Source organism: Notolepis coatsorum, assembly GCF_963971535.1.
Source record: "Notolepis coatsorum genome assembly, chromosome: 2".
NCBI classification, from domain to species: Eukaryota; Metazoa; Chordata; class Actinopteri; order Aulopiformes; family Paralepididae; genus Notolepis; species Notolepis coatsorum.
In genome coordinates this window covers 227,065,087-227,090,632 of record NC_140166.1, presented here as the reverse complement: position 1 = coordinate 227,090,632, position 25,546 = coordinate 227,065,087, and the positions used below count along the sequence as shown (strand labels likewise).

At 43.8% G+C, this 25,546-nt stretch overlaps 1 protein-coding gene across 3 annotated transcripts in view; it reads left to right on the top strand.

The window, feature by feature from the left end:
- LOC311246687 (uncharacterized protein) overlaps nucleotides 1-25,546 on the top strand; it is a 65,540-nt gene that overhangs the window by 35,603 nt on the left and 4,391 nt on the right. For 2 of the 3 annotated variants that reach the window (XM_084336894.1, XM_084336892.1), the window contains 10 exons: nucleotides 99-218; nucleotides 2,192-2,311; nucleotides 8,271-8,382; nucleotides 10,879-11,048; nucleotides 13,317-13,414; nucleotides 14,793-14,916; nucleotides 17,005-17,116; nucleotides 18,931-19,209; nucleotides 22,076-22,180; nucleotides 23,100-23,243. In XM_084336894.1, the coding sequence (XP_084193020.1) occupies nucleotides 99-218; nucleotides 2,192-2,311; nucleotides 8,271-8,382; nucleotides 10,879-11,048; nucleotides 13,317-13,414; nucleotides 14,793-14,916; nucleotides 17,005-17,116; nucleotides 18,931-19,209; nucleotides 22,076-22,180; nucleotides 23,100-23,243 (1,384 nt within the window). The remainder of the gene's footprint in view (nucleotides 1-98; nucleotides 219-2,191; nucleotides 2,312-8,270; nucleotides 8,383-10,878; nucleotides 11,049-13,316; nucleotides 13,415-14,792; nucleotides 14,917-17,004; nucleotides 17,117-18,930; nucleotides 19,210-22,075; nucleotides 22,181-23,099; nucleotides 23,244-25,546) is intronic. The other variant, XM_084336893.1, reaches the window with a different exon arrangement.

The window sequence follows — 25,546 nt, the reverse complement described above, 5'->3', positions numbered from 1 at the left end:
GGAAAAACAACCAGCTCCATATGTCTGAAAAGTGGCATAATCCATTAATATCATTATTATTTTAATGTGTTCTTCTTCTAAACCTTTCCTGTCAATAGAAGGGGCTCCATAATGCTCTCGAGAGGCAGAGGAGGATGGAGCTGGATAACGGTCTCAACAGGCTGAGGAAGGAGGTTGGGCTGGAGATAAAAACACCCAAACGTGAGATCCTGGGAACGGTGAGGCTCATGAACACATGGAAAACATGGAAAAAGTCAGGGAATTTCCCATCTTGTGTTTTCCATATTCATTCATATTCATTCAGCTTTTAAAAAGGGCCTCAAAACACATCTTTTTAATAGAGCTTTTTGTTGAGCTTCTATCCCCAGACCATCAGGATGCTCAATGATCATAACAAACCATCAAATACACTCACAGCACACACAGCCACATGTACACACTCACTTTAAAAGGGACCTGCATTGCTATTCCTAGCACTATTTGGGCAACTTTACACAATTCCTGTGAGTCTATGAAAGACATCTGTAAGGTTTATTTAAAAAAAAAAAAAAAAAATCATTGTTTTATATTTCTAATGGAGTACTCAAAAGCATCATTTTCCACCCTCAAGATTTCAGCCTGTTATTGGCTTGGCTCCGCCCATACTAGCAGAATGCTTTGAGTGACAGCCACCCACCAAATAGTTCTGACCATACTACTCTACTAACGCCAAAGTGAACCTAATACACAAACAAATATGGCTCAAGCATACGTTTTCGATACAATACAATCCACAAAGGGATGACACCGAAGCAGGTACCCATGCCATACGATTTTGGGAAAACAAATGCCCGGAAGAATAAGATTGCTCTCCCAATCCGTCTAACACACACACACACACACACACACACACACACACACACACACACACACGGCACTTGTACTAACAACGTTAGTTAGGAACATAATCATTAATTCGCAATACACACAAGTAGGTCTACATATATACAACGAAGCACAGAGCTAAGAACGTTAGCTAAGCTAGCTTGCTCTCTCAGTCCGTCTAACAAACACACACACACACACACACGGCACTTGTACTAACAACGTTAGTTAGGAACATAATCATTAATTCGCAATACACACAAGTAGGTCTACATATATACAACGAAGCACAGAGCTAAGAACGTTAGCTAAGCTAGCTTGCTCTCTCAGTCCGTCTAACAAACACACACTCGCGCGCGCACACACACACAGTGCTTCCATTAACGTTAGACTGTCTTGGCGCACACACATGGAAGAGTACCGTAATACACAAACGGATGAATGAACGAGGTCCTACTGCTAATTAACTAATTACGACGTACTGTATGTACTTACTGATTCGATGCTTTCTTTCGGTCTCAAAGACTTACAGGCTAGGTCCCTTCTTCTTTAGCAACAGCCAGGAAATCACGGAAGCATAAAGTCCCTCGTCTTTGCAAAAATCCAAAAACGAACTTGGTCCATTGCTGGCGAAGCACGACATCCTCGGGAAAAGTGTGCAAAGACGTATTAGGAGCTTTACAGCCAGGAACAGCACATGTCCTGCGTGTTTTGCTCATCGTGGACGTTAGGCAAGTTACTGCACTTCTTTCCTGCGGTCTGCCTGCTGTATGTTGAGGGCTGCCCAGGTAGATTGTGGGCGGGCATTGGCTCCAACCACAGAGCCAATCGGATCACTATCCGCTTCCCCAGCGACACGTGACGTCACCATGCGCGTCAAATCAGAACGACCTGATTAAAATGGACCAGGAAATGAATGACCTGAATGACGGCAATCCGCCAATATGGTATTTAGAGACACAAACACATTGATACTAACTCCTATTACTATAATACAATGCTGGACACTGAAAAAAGACATTTATAATGCATTTATAAATAACATTTACTATGTTATTTATTTCATACTTATCTTGTCTTGCACAGTCTCTGGAGCGCAACAGTAAGAAGCATTTTGTATAAAAGTATTCTGTACTTCTGTATGACAACTATTAAAGAAACTTGAAACTTGAAACTTGAAACATGTCACCTTTAAATAAACAAACTCACTGTAGCACCCACTTTACCCACTTTAGACACTTTAACACACTTTATATTTATTGGTAAAGAGATTTGCACTACAACTCATACCTCATTGCACCTTACCCTAAACCTTTCCTGTCAATAGAAGGGGCTCCATAATGCTCGTGAGAGGCGGAGGAGGATCGAACTGGATAACGGTCTCAACAAGCTGAGGAAGGAGGTTGGGCTAGAGATAAAAACACCCAAACGTGACATCCTGGGAACGGTGAGGCTCATGGACACATGGAAAACATGGAAAAAGTCAGGGAATTTCCCATCTTGTGTTTTCCAGGCCTGGAAAATGTAATGCAAAATGATTAATGTTATTCATATTCATTCAGCTTTTAAAAAGGGCCTCAAAACACATCTTTTTAACACTTTGAGAGCCACGCCGTGTTTTCCTTTTTACCCCCTTGTAAGGCTGAGCCCGAACCCTGTTTTTAGGGTTTGAACGTTCGCCAGGGTTTATCGAACGAACGTTCGAACGTTCGTTTTTTGTAAATTTTTTAATAAAAAAAAAATATTATTAAAAATTTTTATTTTATTTTTTTATAATTTTTTTTTTTTTTTGTATTATAGATCCTACGGAGGGCGGCATTGCATAATCTATTGGTGAAAAATCATGTTGTTTACAGTGGTGGCTGTTCATGTAAACATGTAATTAAACAAAGCACTCAGAAGAAAATAAACAAGCTACTGACTACTGCATCAAAGTTCCTACTTATGATAAACAATAGCCCTTGCACACCACAGTCACGTAAGGGGCTAGCTAGATAAACAAATGCATTCGTTTTGTGGCATTAACGTTATATAGTTAGTGTTACACGTTCAATAACATGTATTCACTCTTGGTCGACGGGAAGGAGAGAGGCGCGCGCCTCGGCTCCTTCCGTCTACCTCGGAACGGGGGACGGCAGAGAGACAGAGAGACACCGGCGCGGGGGTCCCGCCGGGCTGCGTGAATATTAAAGGCAACCAACTTGTGTTCAGCTTTTCGTTCAGCGTTTCTCTGATTGGCCGCACGGCCAATCAATCAATCCACTAGCACACGCCCTCGCGCAAAGAGAGACGCGGCAAAAGCGCTGGTCTACAGCGGTGTTCTGTTGTGTGACTGTACTAAACACTTCCACCACATGACCGACATTTGACATACAGTACACCTCCTATCTATGTTGGGATTATGTTTGGTCATGACAAAACAATAAAAATCGCTACTGTTAGTAAGCTGCCACCACCCACTTCAATGACAGAACTCTCATATTTGCGAATGCATAAACTATATCTTAAATTATGGCGATGTGTCTAATATGGCTGTCGCGAAGTCATTGCTCTGTCATTGAAGGGCTTCGTTCTACAACGGAGCACGGTCGCTGCTGCTGGAGCTGGACCGAGTAGAGCCGGCGGCGGTGCACGGAAGCGGGGACTAACCACCGCATCGCCTCGCTGGCTCTTCAACAAGCAGCCTCCACAGCTCCAGTTAACCTAATTTATACCGTAATGAATCATTAAAAAATATACCGTTAACTGGAATATGTTGTTTCTTTACACATATGTTGGATTATGTAATTGGGTTTTCATGACAAAACAATAAAAATCGCTACTTTACAACGGAGCACGGTCGCTGCTGCTGGAGCTGGACCGAGTAGAGCCGGCGGCGGTGCACGGAAGCGGGGATTAACCACCGCATCGCCCCGCTGGCTCTTCAACAAGCAGCCTCCACAGCTCCAGTTAACCTAATTTATACCGTAATGAATCATTAAAAAATATACCGTTAACGGGAATATGTTGTTTCTTTACACATATGTTGGATTATGTAATTGGGTTTTCATGACAAAACAATAAAAATCGCTACTTTACAACGGAGCACGGTCGCTGCTGCTGGAGCTGGACCGAGTAGAGCCGGCGGCGGTGCACGGAAGCGGGGACTAACCACCGCATCGCCCCGCTGACGTTAAAAACGCGAAATAACGTTACTGATGTACAGTGACACCCAGAGTTTCTAGTTACAGTAGTGACGCGTGAATCGAGATAGTCCTAACACTAGTCTGTAACAGTGTTTATTATTAAGAGTCAGATAGTCCTAACAGTGTTTATAGTCCTAACACAGTGTTTATTGGTAAGAGTCAGATAGTCAGTGTTTATTATTTCATAACTGTGTGGGCTTTGTTTATACATGTACAGTGACGAGTGAATCTAACTTTGGTTGTTAAAAACGCGAAACATAATAATCAGTCAGCAGCGCTCCAGCCCAAGCTGCCGCGCTGCCGCGCTTGCTCTTTGGATTTCATTTGGGACGGCTGCGCTTGCTTGCGCGTGGGGGCGGGGGGGCGCGGCCAATCAGAGAAAAGCCGAACACAAGTTGGTTGCCTTTAATATTCACGCCGCCGGGCTCCCAACACGCCTGCCGCCTCGGCCAGAGTTGTTTCCAACGCAACCACCTCCCGCCATGAAGCTCGCGCTCCGTGGCCGAAAAAGGCTGGTATTCATTAATGATCCTTCCGCAGGTTCACCTATGGAAACCTTGTTACGACTTTTACTTCCTCGGCGGGGAGCTAACGCTACGTTAATGCTTCTCGCAAGCAGATCAATGGCGGCATTGCCGGAAGTAAAAAAAATAATAAACGCTTGCCGATTGGTGGTAACAGCAGAGGCGGGTGCAAGCGGTGTGACGTAATTGGCAGAATCGCCTGTCATTCAATCAAAATTGTTCTATTGCATTGGTTGAGACTAGAGCTCTGGTTGAGTATCCAGCAACAGCCCGGCAGAGACCATACTGGATACTGGTTGAGCCGAGCGACTCGGGGGACGCGCCGCTTCACATCGCCTCACCGTCGTTGCGCCTGCTTTATTTTTTTTCACCGAACGTTCGAACCCATTAATTAAAGTCCGAATGTCAGCTTAACGAACGAACGTTCGAACGTTCGGGCTCAGCCTTACCCCCTTGAATGCCACGGTCCACTCCCAATGTTAACGTTAATATCGCCTAATCTATGTTTTAAATTATGGCTATGTGTCTAATCTGCCCATCGCTTATCAAAGACTCATTTTCCAGTCAACATTGGCAAGGCAGATTGTATTTTTATCGCTTCATTTCCGTTTGATAGCATTTTGAAAATCACCCGTTTTCCGGGGAAAAACAACCCATGCCTATGATAATCGCCTTTTACTGGAATATTCCAGAACGTTGTCATTTGTCGGCCTATTTATGAATCGTTTTCAAATAAACGCTAGATGATCGATAGTATATGTGTGCGCACGCACGTTCGTGCCGCGCGCTGATAATAGCTGCTCTCATTTCCTGATCGCTTTTACAGTCAAAACAGCTATATCACATATCACATAGACGCTTATATCTCTGTGAAAACGAGTCTGATTATCCTAACACTGATAACATAGATTCCTTACCTGAGGTCAGATGGTATCCAAATGGTTTATTCCAATTTCCGATCGCCATTCGAAAAAATCGATAAATGTATTGATCCATCGTGTGTACAGTATAACCCATATTCGCCGTGGCTCAGAGGCTCCAGAATGAACTCTGGTAGACCCCGGCTGCATCAGTGAGAAGTAAAATGTGGAGTCAGAAATCCGTTCTCCCATTCACTTTCATTGAGTCCATTCCAAAAGGGTGATTTACCATCTGGGAGACGATAGGGGGCGCTTTTTCACATCTGATCGCCGGCGGTCCCTGGATCTCCAACGGTAGGCTCGCGTGATGCAATATGATTTCCGATCGCTAATAAAAAAATAAAAAAAAAAACACCCAAGAATAGCCGTGACGTGGCATTCAACGGTCGGGTCGTAAACCCGAATAAAGCCGTGAGTGGCGCTCAAAGTGTTAATAGAGCCTTTTGTTGAGCTTCTATGCCCAGGCCATCAGGATGCTCAATGATAATAACAAACCATCAAATACACTCACAGCACACACAGCCACATGTACACACTCACTTTAAAGGGGACCTGCATTGCTATTCCTGGCACTATTTGGGCAACTTTACACAATTCCTGTGAGTCTATGGAAGACATCTGTAAGGTTTATTTAAAAAAAAAAATCATTGTTTTATATTTCTAATAGAGTACTCAAAAGCATAATTTTCCACCCTCAAGATTTCAGCCTATTATTGGCTTGGCTCCGCCCATACTAGCAGAATGCTTTGAGTGACAGCCACCCACCAAATAGTTCTGGCCATACTACTCTACTAACGCCAAAGTGAACCTAATACACAAACAAATATTGCTCAAGCATACGTTTTCGATACAATACAATCCATAAAGGGATGACACCGAAGCAGGTACCCATGCCATACGATTTTGGGAAAACAAATGCCCGGAAGAATAAGATTGCTCTCCCAATCCGTCTAACACACACACACACACACACACACACACACACACACACACACACACGACGTTAGTTAGGAACATAATCATTCATTCGCAATACACACAAGTAGGTCTACATATATACAACGAAGCACAGAGCTAAGAACGTTAGCTAAGCTAGCTTGCTCTCTCAGTCCGTCTAACAAACACACACACACTCGCACACACACACACTGTGCTTGCACTAACGTTAGACTGTCTTGGCGCACACACATGGAAGAGTACCGTAATACACAAACGGATTAATGCACGAGGTCCTACTGCTAATTAACTAATTACGACGTACTGTATGTACTTACTGATTCGATGCTTTCTTTCGGTCTCAAAGACTTACAGGCTAGGTCCCTTCTTCTTTAGCAACAGCCAGGAAATCACGGAAGCATAAAGTCCCTCGTCTTTGCAAAAATCCAAAAACGAACTTTTGTCCATTGCTGGCGAAGCACGACATCCTCTGGAAAAGTGTGCAAAGACGTATTAGGAGCTTTACAGCCAGGAACAGCACATGTCCTGCGTGTTTTGCTCATCGTGGACGTTAGGCAAGTTACTGCACTTCTTTCCTGCGGTCTGCCTGCTGTATGTTGAGGGCTGCCAAGGTAGATTGTGGGCGGGCATTGGCTCCAACCACAGAGCCAATCGGATCACTATCCGCTTCCCCAGCGCCACGTGACGTCACCATGCGCATCAAATCAGAACGACCTGATTAAAATGGACCAGGAAATGAATGACCTGAATGACGGCAATCCGCCAATATGGTATTTAGAGACACAAACACATTGATACTAACTCCTATTACTATAATACAATGCTGGGCACTGAAAAAAAGACATTTATAATGCATCATCATCATTAGGTGGCTTTTTTATTCCGAATGTTGCCTATCACTCTCCAACCCATTCTGTCCCCACTTCTTCTCTCCAACTCCGTGACTCCGCCTCTCACTCCGCTCCAATCACAGACGTCGTCTACCCAGCCTCTTCTTGGTCTTCCACTTCCTCTCTTTCCATCCACCTTCCCCATCACCACCTTCTTGAACATCTCCCCGCTGGATCCTCTCAGAACATGCCCGCACAACTCAATGCATGTCACCTTTAAATAAACAACTCACTGTAGCACCCACTTTACCCACTTTAGACACTTTAACACTTTATATTTATTGGTAAAGAGATTTGCACTACAACTCATACCTCATTTCACCTTACCCTAAGTTGTACCTCATCCCATTTCTGCATTGTACTGTATATTGTATTGTAACTCAGTTACTCTTTTTTTTCTACTCTGTATTGTATATATGTATATGGAACACTTTTGTTTACACTTGTTACGTACTTTTGACTTTCTATTTTATACTTTATCGATTTTTTATCTAGCACACTCGGGAGCAAAACAGAAAAAAGCATTTCATATAAAAGTATTCTGTATTTTTGTATGACAACTAATAAAGAAACTTGAACTTGATTTGTTCTAGTTTTAGCACCACACATTTGATGTTCTTTTACTAGTTTTAGCCCTACTTATTTTATTTTATTTTTACTCTTACTAGTTGTTATGTTCTTCTACACGGTAGCGCCTTGAGATTTGTTCCATAAATATAAAGCGCCCCTACAAATTGAATATATTATTATGTCCAAAAGATTTTGGAAATGTCATTGAAATATACATTATTGTGACGGCTAGCGTGACGACCACAGATGCCCCGCGAGCCCTTCGCCCTTGAATGGCTGGTTAGCGATGCGGTCTGTGGTCTGAGTGATCTGCTAAATCTACACCAATGCTAAATGTGATCTTGCGTGTCCTTCTCTTAGGCATGTTTGGAAATCGAGGCTCTGAAAAAAGCAAACAGGAAACTGAGGGAACATAAAAAGCTGCTGAGGGAAGAGAGAGCAGCACGGATCACTGCTATATCTGAGAGCACTGGTAAGACACGTGGAGGGGAGGAGTCACACATGGAGGGGTGGAGTCACATGTGGAGGGGAGGAGTCACACATGGACGGGAGGAGTCACACGTGGAGGGGTGGAGTCACACGTGGAGGGGTGAAGTCACACGTGGAGGGGTGAAGTCACACGTGGAGGGGTGGAGTCACATGTGGAGGGGAGGAGTCACACGGGTGGAGTCACACATGGAGGGGTGGAGTCACACATGGAGGGGTGGAGTCACACAGAGAGGGGTGGAGTCACACATGGAGGGGTGGAGTCACACATGGAGGGGTGGAGTCACACAGAGGGGTGGAGTCACACAGAGAGGGGTGGAGTCACACGTGGGGTGGAGTCACACATGGAGGGGTGGAGTCACATGGAGGGGTGGAGTCACACATAGAGGGGTGGAGTCACATAGAGGGGTGGAGTCACACATGGAGGGGTGGAGTCACACAGAGAGGGGTGGAGTCACACGTGGGGTGGAGTCACATGGAGGGGTGGAGTCACACGTGGAGGGGTAGAGTCACACGTGGAGGGGTAGAGTCACACGTGGAGGGGTCTAGTCACACATGGAGGGGTGGAGTCACACAGGGGTGGAGTCACACATGGAGGGGTGGAGTCACACATGGAGGGGTGGAGTCACACATAGAGGGGTGGAGTCACACGTGGAGGGGAGGAGTCACACATAGAGGGGTGGAGTCACACGTGGAGGGGAGGGGTCACATATGCCCACCTAGGGGCGACAGTGGCTCGGGAGGTAGAGCAGTCGTTGGGCAATCCAGAGGTTCCCGGTTCGATTCCCGGGCAGCGTGTCGATGTGTCCTTGAGCAAGACACTTAACCCCTATAAATTATGCTCCCGATGAGCAGGTTGACACCTTGCATGGTCGCCTCCGCCGTCGGTGTGTGAATGTGTGAGTGAATGGGTCCAATGTGAGGAACAAAATTGTAAAGCGCTTTGGATAAAAGCGCTATATAAAAAAGCAACCAGGTAGGTCGGTAGTGAAAAGGTGAGAGAACAGAGCTTGTGACCAGAAGGGTGCAGGTTCTCCATCTGGTCTCGTCCCGCTTCATCTCACGAATGGTTGTACTTCTACTACTGGTGCTCTTCAAAGGAATGACTACATACTCCTCTCATCTTAGCAGAGTCAAAACCCTAAATTATGTGACCATCCTCTTGGAAAAATTTAACTTTTGAACTAAACCATCTAGAATCATACCAGGGGCGGATTTAGGATTGTAGGAGATCCGGGGCTTAGCCCAGATGGGCCCCATAATTTTTTTTTTTTTTTTTTTTTATTATTTTTTTTTTTTAATTTTTTTTTTTTTTTTTTGGCAGGCAAGGGGTGGTTTGGAGGGGGCCAGGCACGACCCCCTCCACGACAGATTTTTTTTTAATTTAATGAACCTGTACGTGCAATTTCCTGCAATATAGAGCCTTCAATCTTGACCAATAAAGCTGCTCTTTTCACTATAAAACTCAGTTAACCATAACGTAGTTATGGTTAGATTTATATATTGGGGGGGGATATATCATATTTTTCATATAATCAAAAAGTGGTGGAGCAAGATCATACCTTTGCTCCCCCAAGTTCAATAGTGGGAGAGCAGAGATGCTCCGAATGCTCTTATGGCCAGGCGTCTATGATTCACTGATACAAAGTAAAATAGTGCAGTGCAATAAAATAGTTAGTAAAATAGAATAAAATAATGCAATAGTGCATTGCAATAAAATAGTTATCATCGTATTTTTTCGGGAGGCCGGTAAGGAGTGCATTACAGTAGTCGAGTTGGCTTGAGATAAAGGCATGGATCTGGTTTTCAGCGTCCTTTTGATTTATAAATGGCCGTACTTTAGCTATGTTTCTAAGGTGGAAGAATTAAGTTTTTGTCAACTTGTTGATTGTGATTTAAAGCTTAGGTCTGAGTCTACCATAACACCAAGACTTAACTCACTCAAATACAGTTAGCAGCTGGATAGACCACAGATGGAAATTAGCTTCTGCTAAATCTGGTGCAAACATATTTTCATGTAACAATGATGAATTGTAAAAAAAAAAAAAAAAAAAATTAAATAGATTCGGGGCTTTTCAGAATACATCCGGGGCTTGAGCCCAGGTAGCCACCCCCTAGCTCCGCCCCTGAATCATACATGATGGAATTTTTTCATATAAATCAAGCATGAGGATTAATAATTCAGATTATGTTTTGACATCATTATGACACAGAAATCCAAGATGATTCATATGAAAACGTGTCATCATATATGATTCTATGTGGTTTAGTTCAAAAGTTACATTTTCAAGATGGCCGCCAGGTGATCTTTTTTATTAAGCCCTATAAAAAAATATATACATGTTTTTTTTTGGAGGGACATGGGGGGCTAAAATCTCTCTAAATAGTCCCCAGAATTGAAAAAAATCATCGGAACATGTCTGCCAGAGGACGGTCATGGAATTTAGGGTTTTGACTCTACCATCTCCCTCTGTGTTCTCAGGGGAGACGTGGGGCGCGGTCCAGCAGACGGTCGAGGGAAGCGTCGTCTCACGCAGGAGGCTCAGAGCCCCGGTGGTCGAGGTTCTCTCGGAAGACACTGACGAACCGACGGACAACTCGTCCGACGAGGAAGCCGCCGTCGCCGTGAGACACACTGTGATCAGCATCAGTGTAAGAAGAGGGATGGAAAACATTCTAATAATACTAACCCTCTAACCTTTTTACTATTATGTACCCCAATACTATGCTACTATTCTTTTTTTGATCCACTTTTTCTCCTCCTATTTTTCGTGTATTTTCCTCCCATCCCAATTTAGTCGTTATGCCAATTCCCCCCTTCCCCTTCCTGGTCGTTGCGCGCATTTCCCCCCTACTTGCCGGCCTAGGGAGCCCTGAAGTCTATCGCATGCTTCCTCCGATACATAGGAGACACAGCCAGGACACAGCCAGCAGCCTCTTTTCACCTGGCAGCGAGGACTCTCATTGGGTGAGTGTAACGCGTGGGATCGCACACTACCTCACCCAGATCCCTTCCTCGCTGTGCAGGCGCCTTGACCGACCTGTAGGATTTGCTGTTTACAACGACCAGATCACCACCCACCGGCTTCCCTCCCCGCTGACACTGCCAATTGTGTCAGTACGACGACCGGCCAAGCCGGAGGCACCGCTGACAGCTGGATTCGATACCAGTGTATCTGCGGTGGTAGACAGACGCTTAGTCCGCTGCGCTACCCGGCCGCCCTACTATGCTACTATTCTTATACTACTACCTATCTTGCTAATATTATGTCGATACAACTGTGCACTCAGTGTAACACTCAAGCTCACACTTGTCTCTCTCTCTCTCTGAACCTCCTCACTGAACCTCCTCTCTGAACCTCCTCTCTGAACCTCCTCTCTGAACCTCCTCTCTGAACCTCCTCTCTGGTCTCTCTCTGAATCTCCTCTCTGAGCCTCCTCTCTGAACCTCCTCTCTGGTCTCTCTCTGAACCTCCTCTCTGAACCTCCTCTCTGAACCTCCTCTCTGAACCTCCTCACTGGTCTCTCTCTGAACCTCCTCACTGAACCTCCTCACTGAACCTCCTCACTGAACCTCCTCTCTGAACCTCCTCTCTGAACCTCCTCTCTGAACCTCCTCTCTGAACCTCCTCTCTGAACCTCCTCTCTGAACCTCCTCTCTGAACCTCCTCTCTGGTCTCTCTCTGAACCTCCTCTCTGAACCTCCTCTCTGAACCTCCTCACTGGTCTCTCTCTGAACCTCCTCTCTGAACCTCCTCTCTGAACCTCCTCTCTGAACCTCCTCTCTGAATCTCCTCTCTGAACCTCCTCACTGGTCTCTCTCTGAACCTCCTCACTGGTCTCTCTCTGAACCTCCTCTCTGAACCTCCTCTCTGAACCTCCTCTCTGAACCTCCTCTCTGAACCTCCTCTCTGAACCTCCTCTCTGAACCTCCTCTCTGAACCTCCTCTCTGAACCTCCTCTCTGGTCTCTCACTGAACCTCCTCTCTGAACCTCCTCTCTGAACCTCCTCTCTGAACCTCCTCTCTGGTCTCTCTCTGAACCTCCTCTCTGAACCTCCTCTCTGAACCTCCTCTCTGAACCTCCTCTCTGGTCTCTCTCTGAACCTCCTCTCTGAACCTCCTCTCTGAACCTCCTCTCTGAACCTCCTCTCTGAACCTCCTCTCTGAACCTCCTCACTGAACCTCCTCTCTGAACCTCCTCTCTGAACCTCCTCTCTGAGCCTCCTCTCTGAACCTCCTCTCTGAACCTCCTCTCTGAACCTCCTCACTCGTCTCTCTGAACCTCCTCTCTGAACCTCCTCACTGAACCTCCTCACTGAACCTCCTCTCTGAACCTCCTCTCTGGTCTCTCTCTGAATCTCCTCTCTGAATCTCCTCTCTGAATCTCCTCTCTGAACCTCCTCTCTGAATCTCCTCTCTGAACCTCCTCTCTGAACCTCCTCTCTGGTCTCTCTCTGAACCTCCTCTCTGAACCTCCTCATTGAACCTCCTCTCTGAACCTCCTCTCTGAACCTCCTCTCTGAACCTCCTCTCTGAACCGAGTCCTCACTGAACCTCCTCACTGAACCTCCTCACTGAACCTCCTCTCTGAACCTCCTCTCTGAACCTCCTCACTGAACCTCCTCTCTGAACCTCCTCTCTGAACCTCCTCTCTGAACCTCCTCTCTGAACCTCCTCTCTGAACCTCCTCTCTGAACCTCCTCACTGAACCTCCTCTCTGAACCTCCTCTCTGAACCTCCTCTCTGAACCTCCTCACTCGTCTCTCTGAACCTCCTCTCTGAACCTCCTCTCTGAACCTCCTCACTCGTCTCTGAACCTCCTCACTCGTCTCTCTGAACCTCCTCACTGAACCTCCTTTCTGAACCTCCTCACTCGTCTCTCTGAACCTCCTCACTGAACCTCCTCTCTGGTCTCCAGGACAACGAGGATGACAGCGACGTGGAGTGTATCGACGTGGAGATGGTGGACGAGGCTGAAAAGAGGCTGAGCACTGCGAGGAGGAGACTGAGTTTAAAGTGAGTACCGCTGCACACTTCTTCACCACGTTCTCATCTTGTGGTCATTATTTTTGCAATTATGTCAAACTTTGCAGCTCTCTGCGATATTTTGGCGAGCAGTGTTTATGAACTCAAGTCAAGTGTTCCTTTATTAATCCCCTTGGGGAAATCCAGGTGTCATAGCAGCATGGGGGGGGGGGGGTACAGGCAGGAAAAAATTATAATAATACTATTTGGAGTGCAACCTATTAATATTGTGACCAGATCCCAATAAACCAAATGTGGGACAAATGGTATGTTTGTGAGGGACAATGTGGGACGCCCCCCTCCTTTTTTTTGGTGGACTGTCCCTGTCCCCTCAATCAAGGCTCATCCGCCACTGTCCTCATTCAAATGACCACAAGCCTAATATGTTTTGCCCTTATTAATTTATTTTATTTTCCTTTTGTCTCTAATGGGTGTTAAGTACTCAAAATAAATAAATAAAATGACCACCCAGACTTACAATCACCTATGATTAGGTCTGGACCCCCAGTCTTATCACACGCACGCACACACACACACACACATAATGACCACCCAGACTATGTATAATAATGACCACCCTCACAACGCTTTTTCACTCTCCTGCCCTCCGGGGAGGAGAATGAGGAGCCTCCGAGCTGCAGGACCAGCAGACTGAAAGACAGCTTCATACACAGGCTGTCAGGAAGCTGAACTCTCCCAGCTCTAGCCTCTCCCCTCCTCGACTCTGCCACCACAGAACCTGGACTAAGAACACCCCCCCGCAGTAATGGCACAATAATAAAGAATATGATTATCTTCCACCTGCACTGATTTGTGCGGGGGGGTGATTAGGTTACCAAACGGCTACTCGCATCTTTTTTATTGTTATTATTCGTTTTCAATCTAAACCGTTTGGGAACTTATTTTCAAAATATAAATAAATAAATCATACACATTTGCTGGAAAATTTGTTTTTTCTTCTTTTCCAAAAATCTTGAAAAATTACTTAGGCTATTATCGTATGAGGCTAACGATATATAGTAGTAACACACATAGGCCTTTCACACCATGCCGGAGCCGGTTCCCGAACGCAATCTCGAACCGGCCGGCACGTTCACACCGAGAATAATTGGTTCGGAACATGACGGAGGCTTTAGTTCGGCCCTCTAAGAAAACACTGAGCACCGATTTTTCATGTTCCGAACCAATTATTCCCAGTGTGAACGCGCCGGCCGGTTCGAGATTACGTTCGGGAACCGGCTCCGACACGGAGCCCGGCCTGTGTGAAAGGCCTAATAGTGTCTCCATCCACAGTGTGGCGCAGTGTTTAGTCATTTAGAATTCGGTACCCGACCCCAGTTCTAGAGAATGACCTTCTTCTCCACCGCAGGAGCAGTAAGAACCTGAGTGATCTGGAGAGACAGCGTCGTGAAGAGCTGCTGACTGGTTTTGAGCGGATGAGAGTAACGCTGAACCTACACCGCTCACAGCCCAAGTACTTCCTCATTGAACAGGTAGGAACCGGATGCTGTATATGGACGGGAATAGGAATTATACGTTGCGATTATTTTTAGAGGATATTGTGATTGACTATTCTCAATCTCACCCCTTTGCTTTTAGTGTGTTAATTTGGAAATTATATATAAAAAAAATATATAAAAACAATGCCTGTATCTTGTGCTGTCGCTGGAATATGGATATAAAGTTCTAATAATAATAATAATAATTTCTTAGATTTATATAGTGTCTTTCAAGGAACCCAAGGCACTTAACAGAAGAGGGTGACAAACTAAGGGGATGGAAATCAGAGGGACAATTGGGTAAAGGAGAGAAGTCAGGCAGTCATTAATACATTTGCTGAAGAGGTGAGATTTGAGTAGTGATTTGAAGGAGTCCAGGGATGTAGCGTTGCGGATGTCTGGAGGGAGGGAGTTCCAGAGGGTGGGCGTGGCAACACGGAAGGCTCTGGGACCGACGCAGGTTGGTGGTGGGGATGGAGAGGAGACCAGTCAGAGGACCGCAGCCTCCAGGGTGGGATGTAGGGGTGGAGGTGGTCGGGTAGGTACCGGCGGGAAAGGGAGTGTAGGGATTTGTAGGTGATGAGGAGGATCTTAAAGTTGATGCGGGACTTTACTGGAAGCCAGTGGAGGTGGAGGAGGGTGGGAGTGATGTGGTGCCAGGGCTTGGTGCGGGTGAGAACCCTAGCAGCTGAATTCTGAACATATTGTCGCCTGTTCAGGGCGTTGCTGGGTAGCAGTGTTAATTTAGTCAACGAAAATTATGACTAAATATGGTCGTCAACGAAGCTTTTTCCCCTGACGAAAATGAGACGTCACGTTAACTCATTCATCGCCATACGCTTTCCGTATCTCAGGCCAGATTAAAATGGTCCTTTCCGCTGTGTTTCACGATGTTTGCAGAGCTGTGTGTGTGTTATGTATTATAGCTGTAGAGACAATAGTGTTGAAAGACACTACTTGTAGTCCAACATGTAAAAAGATTACTAGTTTATATGTAATTACACATGTTTACGGGACACTATAGGTTTTGAGGCGATCAGATCTGCTAGCGATTGCTTTGGAAGAGCTCCTCCCCCACAGAGCGAGCATCGATAGTCCGGTGCATTCATTGACTATCCTGTTGCCTTTCTATCCGAGTAAAAAATGTAGGCGATACTGCCACCTAGTGAGATTCGATCGGCATTGCAATTCCAACGTATGTAGCTGTGCCACAGTGATTCAGAGAGCTCCGGCCGAGTGTGTAGAGCGGGGATCAAAGGAAAAAGATCAAATGATCGAATAACGAGTATACTCGTTATTGGCAGTCAAGCGTTGGCAGCCAATAACGAGTATACTTGTGATTGGCGGCCAATGAGTTAATGGAGATCATGTGACACTAACGTGACGAAATGATTCATGCAATGTCGTTGACTAAAAACGACAACACAAAATGTAGTTTGCAAAATAAAATCTTGCTAAACCTTTATTCAACATCAACTTCAATTGTACTTGCTACTTGCTAGCTAACAGGAACTCATTTGCAGACAGGAAAGTAACGAACATTGTCCGTGCGGAATCCTTATCCCAACACATCGTTCCGTGGATGTGTGTCGCTCTAGTTGTATGGTCTTAGGGGCACCACTGTTATGCTGGGGGTGTTGTTTCCCCCCGGGAGATATGGGAGGACGGACCGGATGTCATGTTACATTGTTGTTGTGAAGCTAGCGTATTAGCGCATAGCTGTGTATGAGAAGGGAATTATCAACCTGTAAAACCCCATATTGAGCTGGAAATAAAGCACCATACAGAAAAGGAAACTCCTCGTTCTTCCCTACATTACTGCATGATCCAACGAACACCTCTCCCAAAGGCTAACCGGCAATGTCCTCTTCCATTCATTGTGCTAAGCTAGGCTAACATGCAGCCAGATAACTTTCTACTGAACACACAGAGAGGAAACTGGTATCTATCTTCGTGTCTCTCTTTGGAGAAGACGATAAGCTAATTTCCCAAAATGTTAGCGTGTTCTTTTAACTTCTACTTTTTCTGTGCATTTTACCTTTTAGATGTTTTATTGAGAAACAATGACTCTTTTCCTTCAAGGCACAAACGGAGATCAAACAGCTGACGGAGACGTGTGAAGAGCTGGAGAAGCAGAAGTGCATTCTGACAGACCTGAGATCTGCTTACCTCAAGAAGATGTCACACAAGTCTGGTACGTAAGGGACAGGATCAGACCTGAGAGCCGCTTACGTCAAGCAGATGTCACACAAGTCACATTTTTGTTTATTTGTTCATTGTTATTTGCACTTATAAACATACATTCTGGAATAAAATAAGTAAAAGAAGAACAGTTAAAATGTGCAGGAAAGGGCTTATAAGCGACCTCCCCTCTTAAACCTATATAGGATAACTACACAAAATATATATATCCCCCCCCCCCCCCCACACATTAAGCACAAACACACATGCACATATCCCTCTCTCATACACACAGATACATACAATACAGCATTATATAACAATTATAACGGTGGGGGGGGGGGGGGAAGACTTCACTCAAATACACATGGATACTACGGACTACAGGAGCTGTAGTTCTTTTTTAAGCTTACTTTTAAATATATTTAAAGTGGAACATGTTTCTGTTAGATTTTGTATATCATTCCACATCACTGCACATTGATAAACAAATGAGAATTTGGCAACAGAGGTCCTACAGAAAGGAATGCGTAAGTCTTTATTACTTCTTGTGAGATGTGCATGATAATGAGAATTAAACTAAAAAATTAGGCAAAGATAAAGGAAGACCAATCACTTTGTACATAAGAACCCCTGTTTGGTACTTGTTGACCTCATAAATTGTGAGTAGTTGCAGTTGTTTAAATAATGGTTTGGTTGGGGCTAAATAAGAAGAGTTGGTTGCAATTCTTACAAAGGATTTCTGAGCTCTATGGATTGTTTGTAAGCAAGATGGGTAAGTGCTGGCCCAAATTATATTACAGTAAGAGATGTGAGGATAAATTAAACTGTAATACAAAGTTAGTAATGTGCTCTTTTTTAATTGGTTTTTAACCCTTTTTATAATGCCCAACGATTTTGAAACCTTCTTGCAAACAATTTCACAGTGATTCTTAAAGCAGAGTTTCTCATCGATATTGACACCTAAGAATTTCACTGATGAAACTTGTGCAAGTTCATTGTTATTGATACAAATCTTGGTTCCGTCTTAAATGTTTTTGTTCTTATTTCTAAAAATAATGAAGTTAGATTGTTTTACATTGAGTGATAACTTGTTTAACTGAAACCAATAGGAAAAATGAATGAGTCCAGAATTTGCTTTATCAATAAGGGAATCAAAATTCTTGTCAGTGACGAAGAGATTTGTGTCATCAGCGAATAATTCTCAACCCATTGTATAACCTGTTGTGATTGGGGAAATATCAAACCAAAACTTAATTTCACTTGACAATCTGGGATATTTCAGAATTTTTTTTTGTGAGAAATCTTTACTTAACTCATTGTTAGTTAGTTAGACGGAGCCCCGCTCTAGCACTGCCACGCTTTAAAAGATAGGAATGCATCACCTTGTTTGTAGAGCTATAACTATATTCTATATTATAGCTATGGATACAATACTATGGCCCATTTGACATCACCTATCTATCGTTATGTGAATATGTGAAAAAGAATAAATTGTCAGACTGTGGTCCACCCGTTTAGGGATTTATCATTGGGAAAATGTATTATCGGCTATTGTAATAATTCTGCCTCGTGAACATTGGCAAGCTTTCCATTTTTGCACAAAATGAGTTCCCTTCTATCACTAACATTATTGTTTAAGCATTTTTTAAATAAAATTCAACGTAATTATTTTACGATTTAATTGCTAATTGTTTCAGACGATTTACAAATGTGTCCATTGGAAATACATTGCAATTTCAAGCGAGGTGGACCGGCCGCAAACAAAAATTACGTAACCACTACACCTCCCTATAATAATGTTCCATGTGACGTGTCCCCCTGCAGGCAAGAGTCAGAACCACATTCTAAGGAAGCTCCAGAACATCAGCTCCACCATGAGGAGACTGGAGGAGCAGCAGGACACACCCGACAGTTCTCCCCAGCGCCACCCTCGGCCAAAACCTCCGCCTCAGCTGGCCTCCGCCCCGGCTCCTCCCGCCGTATCCCACAATGCCTCGGGGCCGAAGGACAGGCCGAGGACGGTCCCCAACATCCTGTCTCGCAGGAAGCAGCAGCTGATCCCGCTGCCGTGTTCCTCGTCCTCCCTGCAGGAAACGCAACCTGGTAATATATATATTATTATATATATATTTATTTATTTATTTATTAGTTTATTTGTTTATTTGGAAGAATGCAAAAGAAACATTGTAACGAGTTACAATAACAAGATGCAGATGACTTCTAGCCAAGGCTCATCTGTAACCCCGGTCCCTGGTACATATCATTAACAAAAGTAAATGAGTTAAAAATGTGCACATAATAAATAGTGACATTCTTTACATGATCATACAATAATTATAATAATTACATCACATTACAGTTCAACGTGTGGGTTGCAGTGCACCGTCAAACCACTAGGTGTCTGTGCTGCGTTGTGTTCTACAGATTGCTAGCTCCGGAGCGGAGCTAAGTTAACAATATACTCGTTATCACTATACATAACGCTTATATTGAAACACGTTGACATTAGGGCCGTTCTTTCAACCTAAAAGTGCACTTTCTTCAACCTCGAACCTAAATTCCTTAGCGACCCGTGTTGCCAGTAAACAAATCAGCGCGCACATTCGAGACACACACACTTCTTCAACCATTATCTGAAATAATAAAAAATAAAGAAATTAAATAAAATTTCAAATCTAACCCTAACTAACCTTACTGTCATGCACTTGTCCTAATAAACTAACCTACACTGTAGCACTCAACACGATGAACATTGTTACTCAGCTGATAGAGTTGTGCCCTTCCTGGTGACTTGTCGTACAGAACTTGTAAGTCGCTTTGGATAAAAGTGTTCAGCTAAATGACTAAATGTAAATGTAAATTTTTTTGAAAAACCGCACCCGCTCTACTTCAACTGGATCTGAGTGGTTCTCCTGCCCCCTGGGGAGTGTGACCTCGAGCCATCATCTTATTTTTCATACCAGCGCTTGTATTCCTATGCTTCTTTGTTTTTAGTTCTATTATTATTTTAATTTGAAAATGTTCTTATATACTTTAGATACTATTGCTCCTATGTATGTATGTGTTTCATTACATGTATATATATACATACATCAGTGTTTCCCCTACCATTGCCGCACCGCCAACGGGACCCCCCGCCCCTCACAATAAAAACAAAAAGTATATATATAATTGCTTTAATCACAGTAATGTTAGTGAGCTAGCTAAATTATACATAAATGGGTTTTCATATAAATCAATATATGACTGTGGCGTGGCATGGCATGGTCTACGGAGACGCAGAAAAAAGCTACCAAATCCATTCCGAGACAATTCAGAGACTGACTAACAAGTCTCAGTCTCTCTCTCTCTCTCTCCTTCAAGTAGCCAAACGTTACACTATAAAAAACGAACTGGATAGTTGACTTAATGATATTCTAAAATCATTAAGTCTGCTTAATGGACGCTTGTGCGCACACACACAGATAAGCCATTCTCCCTTTCTGTGTGTGTGTGTGCGCCAGGGAGTAAATATGGAAAATCAGCATGGCAGTCAAAGAGTTAAAGGACATCTCTTTGAAAGAAATGACATTTTACAGTTTTTTTCTGATTTCTTTTAAACAAATTATTATTTTGTATTTAACTATTTAATTATTATTTAGTTATTGCAGTGCACTGGCAGTTGAACTGCATTGAACTGAACTGAATTGGGGGGGAAAACTCATAGCTGAACTGCACTGGCACTGTTTGCAGATGTACTGTTATTAAAGTTAGTTAACACTTTGAGCGCCAGCTATTATCCTCATCCTGTAGTAAATGTGCCACGCTTTAAAATATAGGCATTTTAATTCTGTTTTGGCGGTCAACCGCTGGCGAGATAACCCGAGAAATCTCGGGTCTGCCGCAGAAAGTGTTAAAAACATAATTTTAAATTTTTTTTGGTTAAATCCAAAGGAAAAACTCTGAAATGCGAAAACAGGAAAATTAATACCCGAAAAACAGGAAAAGATAAAAACGGATTTCATATTGCCCTAGTTAAGGTGAGTTCATAAATTCACTCTGAGAATCTGTTCCGCTTTGATAAACTGACTCTTCGGTCAGAGCGTCCAGTGTGCACTCTGAGCCCTCAGAATTTCCGAACAACTCGAGTGACACTGGTTGTAAATAGTTATGAGTGTTGTATGTGACTCCCTGTATTGTAAATAGTTCATATGTGTGTTGTCACTACTGTATGTATAATTGTAAATAAGTAAATTTATGTGTTGTAAATAAATATTGTTAATATTTATTTACCTAATTTATGTGCAATCGTTTAATTTCAGCTCAGTGTAGAGAAATGCACCGATACTAACAACCGCTGCGTCTATGACGACACTGTTGACACCACGTATCTGTGACACGCGCGCCCCGCGACAACATTAGTCGTTTCGGGGTGGCCTACCACCCCCCCCCCCCCCCCCCGAAAAGAATCCTATGGGAAACACTGTACATACCAATTATTAGCTTGTTCTATTCTCCATCCATCTATCATCCATACTATGGATTAAATGCTGATGCCTTTAGTGCGCCAGTGAAATAGACTGTGTTGCCTTTTTTATGTTGGGCATTGGGGGGTGCGTCAGCTAGGTCGGGAGGTGACGGGGGGTGCACGGCCAAAAAGGTTTGGGAACCGCTGATCCATAGCAACACCATATATCACCGACACCCTGATGGGGGATCCCCTTTGAACTGCCCATCTGAGGTTTCTCCCCCTGTTTTCCCCCCCCTATTGCTAGGTTTCAGGGAGTTGTTCCTTATCTTCATTGGGGAAAGTCTGGGGGTGTTGCAAAATTGTGGATTTTATGGTTGTTGTGGATCTATTGTGATGTTTCTTCTTGATCTGTGAAGCCCATGGGGGCAACTCGTTGTGATTTCGGGGCGATACACAAATGCATTCGATTTGAGTATAAATCGGGCATTAATAACTATTCCTGTCCATCTGTCTCCGCAGCCCTGGTGCGGACTGAGACGCTGTTGCTGGTCGGGACAGTGTTGCCAGGACAACAGATTATCACTGTGAACCATCCGCTGCCTAGCTCCTCCTCTCACACACCAGGTATGTGTCGTGTTAAAGGGTGTGTTTAGAGTTTCCGACCTCTGACCGCCATCACCTGCCCGCGTGTGATTGGTTGATCGGTAGAGTCCTTTCTCAGCTCCATCCATGCCGTTTTTCACACTGGACGCCTGCGGCTCTGGCCGGTTCGCCACGGAACCAATGCAAAGTCAATAGGGCCACACTCTAGCCACTGAAACCTACTCCACGGTGCAGCCAGAGATGGGTTTTCGGTGTTTAATTTAGGGTTTGTATATATAGACCGAAATTGACATTTCAGTGACTTTTTCCTGCACGATTTCTCAATTGACTTCCATAGTCAAATGTTGTCACAAAAAAGTCACTGAAACTGTAGCTATCTGTACTTTCACTTCTAGTGTTAGGAGAGAGATGATTTATATGTATATCTGTGTTAAAGGAACATGCCAACATTTTGGGAAACCAGCTTATCGTCTTCTCCAGAGAGAGACAAGAAGATCGATACCAGTTTCAGTAGAAAGCTATCTGGCTGCACGTTAGCCTAGCTTAGCACAATGAATGGAAGCGGACAGTGCCGGTTAGCCTTCGGGAGAGGTGTTAGTTGGACAATGCCTAGGCTAACCGGCGCTGTCCGCTTCCATTCATTGTGCTAAGCTAGGCTAACGTGCAGCCAGATAGCTTTCTACTGACCGCACAGAGGAAACTGGTATCGATCTTCTTGTCTCTCTCTGGAGAAGATGGTAAGCTCATTTCCAAAAAAATTGGCGTGTTCCTTTAACCTGGAGCCAGTACACAGGGGTTGAAGGGTTTTCAACTATTTTATATATATATATAATCAGTGTTATTATTTGTAATAAAATGTGAGAATTAGTCCAGGCACTGCAAACGATGTGTCATACATTAGAACGGCTCCCTGTTTGATATCTTCGTCCCATGTCTGTAGGCGTGGCCTCTGTCACCATCAGTCTTCCTGCTATGCCCAACCAGCCAATCAAAGTCATCGGCCATCCCCTCTCCACCTCGCAGACACCTGGTATAATCTACTCCACACCGCTGCTAACCCCTGCCCCTGCTACAAGCCTCACAGGTAACTAACCCACTAACCAACCAACCACGTAACTTCAGTAACTTAATTATTTACACTAACTTATTTACTTGAACTAACTTACTAACTAACTAACTATGTAACTTCAGTAACTTACTTATTTATACAAACTTATTTACTTTAACTAACTTACTCATTAACCTCTTAACATGCACCGTCCCGCCGGCAGGACCTCTTAAGGACGATTTGGTCACCGGCGGCACAAGCCACTTTGCCTATATATATATAGAATTAAATCCCTATTTGTTGCCTGTCGATTGCCACCTCAGGCGACAAAATCTGTTCAGCGGTTCTCGAGTTACATGCCGATATGTGAGGCTTGCGCCATTGTATACGGCAGAGTCAGATTACCACCCTCGACTCCCGAAGGCTCTAGCTCCGTCAATCATTTGGCGATCTCGAAAACTATTTGACAGGGTTGTAGCCAATGAGTGTGGTTTTCCAATGATCCCCCACGTGGGGATGTGCAAATCAGGGATCTAGGTGAAAGGTCACCAGCGAAAACCGGAAGAGAAAAAAACGCTGAATGAATTGAAGTCAAAGAGGAAATGGAATCCTGGAGAGCTTTTTTCTTTTTACATAGTTTACCAAAATCGCTTCTAATCACTCAATTCTGAACTGATCTTTATGAAATTTGGACATGTACTACATAAGACTTCAGGCTATGGAACCAGTGTATTTTCCAGCTTATACTAATTTTGGATATACTATTTCTGGATATTGCAACTACAGAAAAACGTGAGTAAGGCGGCCGGGTAGCACAGCGGACTAAGCGCCCGTCTACCACCGCAGAGACACTGGTATCGAATCCAGCTGTCAGCGGTGTTTCACATTATTGCTTTGGGCTTAAATGCTGTGACTTGAATCTCAGCGCTTTCAAGTTGGAACATGTTAAACACTGAGATGTAACTAAACCAAGGTCTTCCGTTGTATTCAGAACATGTCGTTGTTTCTATTGAATCTGCTCATTCTTTTACTTTCACTTTACTCTTTACATACACTATATTGTAAGAATATTTATCTGGATTTGTTTTCTTAATTTTACAAACTCTTTATCTTTATCTGTGTAAGACAGACAAAACAAAAACCTGGCGTGTAACCTGGAGCATGAGTTTGAAATCGCAATCGCAATTAACCAACATTGTCAGTCACGTATCGAATAAATGACATAAACTAACCTTCTTACCGTCTTCTACTATCATGCACTCTTCCACTAATTCATCTTCCTTGTCTATATTACTACCAACTATACTAATATGTCTCTACTGCTATGCACTCAACACTGCAGCAACCATGTTTCAACACTGATGAACATTGTTACTCAGCTGATAGAGTTGTACCCTTCCTGCTGACTTGTTGTACAGAACTTGTAAGTTGCTTTGGATAAAAGCGTCAGCTAAATGACTAAATGTAAACAGGGTTCGCACAAGGTCCTTGAAGTGCTTAACACTATGGTCGCCAAAAAATGCCGTAGCACGTCTTTCCCCGCCATGCTCATTCTGCCAAAGACGCCGTACCACGTCTTTAATATCAATATTTCAAAAATCTGTGATCGAAATCATATTTCTCCCCCGGAGACTTGAGATCTACTGTTGATCCCCTCTCAACTCTCCAACGATTCAAGAGCGCCATCTGGTGGCCGATCGGCGGATTCGAGCTAGACACAACGGATAGCAATCCATTACCAATAACTCGATAAACAACATGATTTGGACGTATATACTATTATACAACCTGGAAATGGATCGCATATTTCTACATCCCATAATAGGAATATTTCTGTTCCACGCTCATCGCCCAACGCTATGAGGAAGCTACGGTAAGATTCAGCGTTATTTTTTTAACGTGTTCGATACTAACTGCTCTAAAGATCATATCACCCACACTAGATGAATCATCTAACGTTGGCCACGGAATTATAAACGACCCCCCCCCCCCCCCATCCGGTCAACATCAGATGATCAGTAGTAACTTCTAGAAGCACGTCCATTTGAATTTTTTTATCTCGCGCAGATCAATATAATGCATTTGGGGCTATAAATCACGTTCTGGAGAAAGCTGCAGAAAACGATAAAAACATACTTGTACTTTAGACCGTATTTTAGTATGAATATGTGAATGAAAAAGTATAACGTTGATACACCCTGAACAATAGATACTTGACGTTGAATGGGCCATAGTAATGTCAATTTAGCAATACAATTTAAAAAGTTATAGCCCTGCAAAGAAGGTAAACATCCCCATAGACAAATAGAGCTGGCGGAGGATGGTATATTAAGAATATA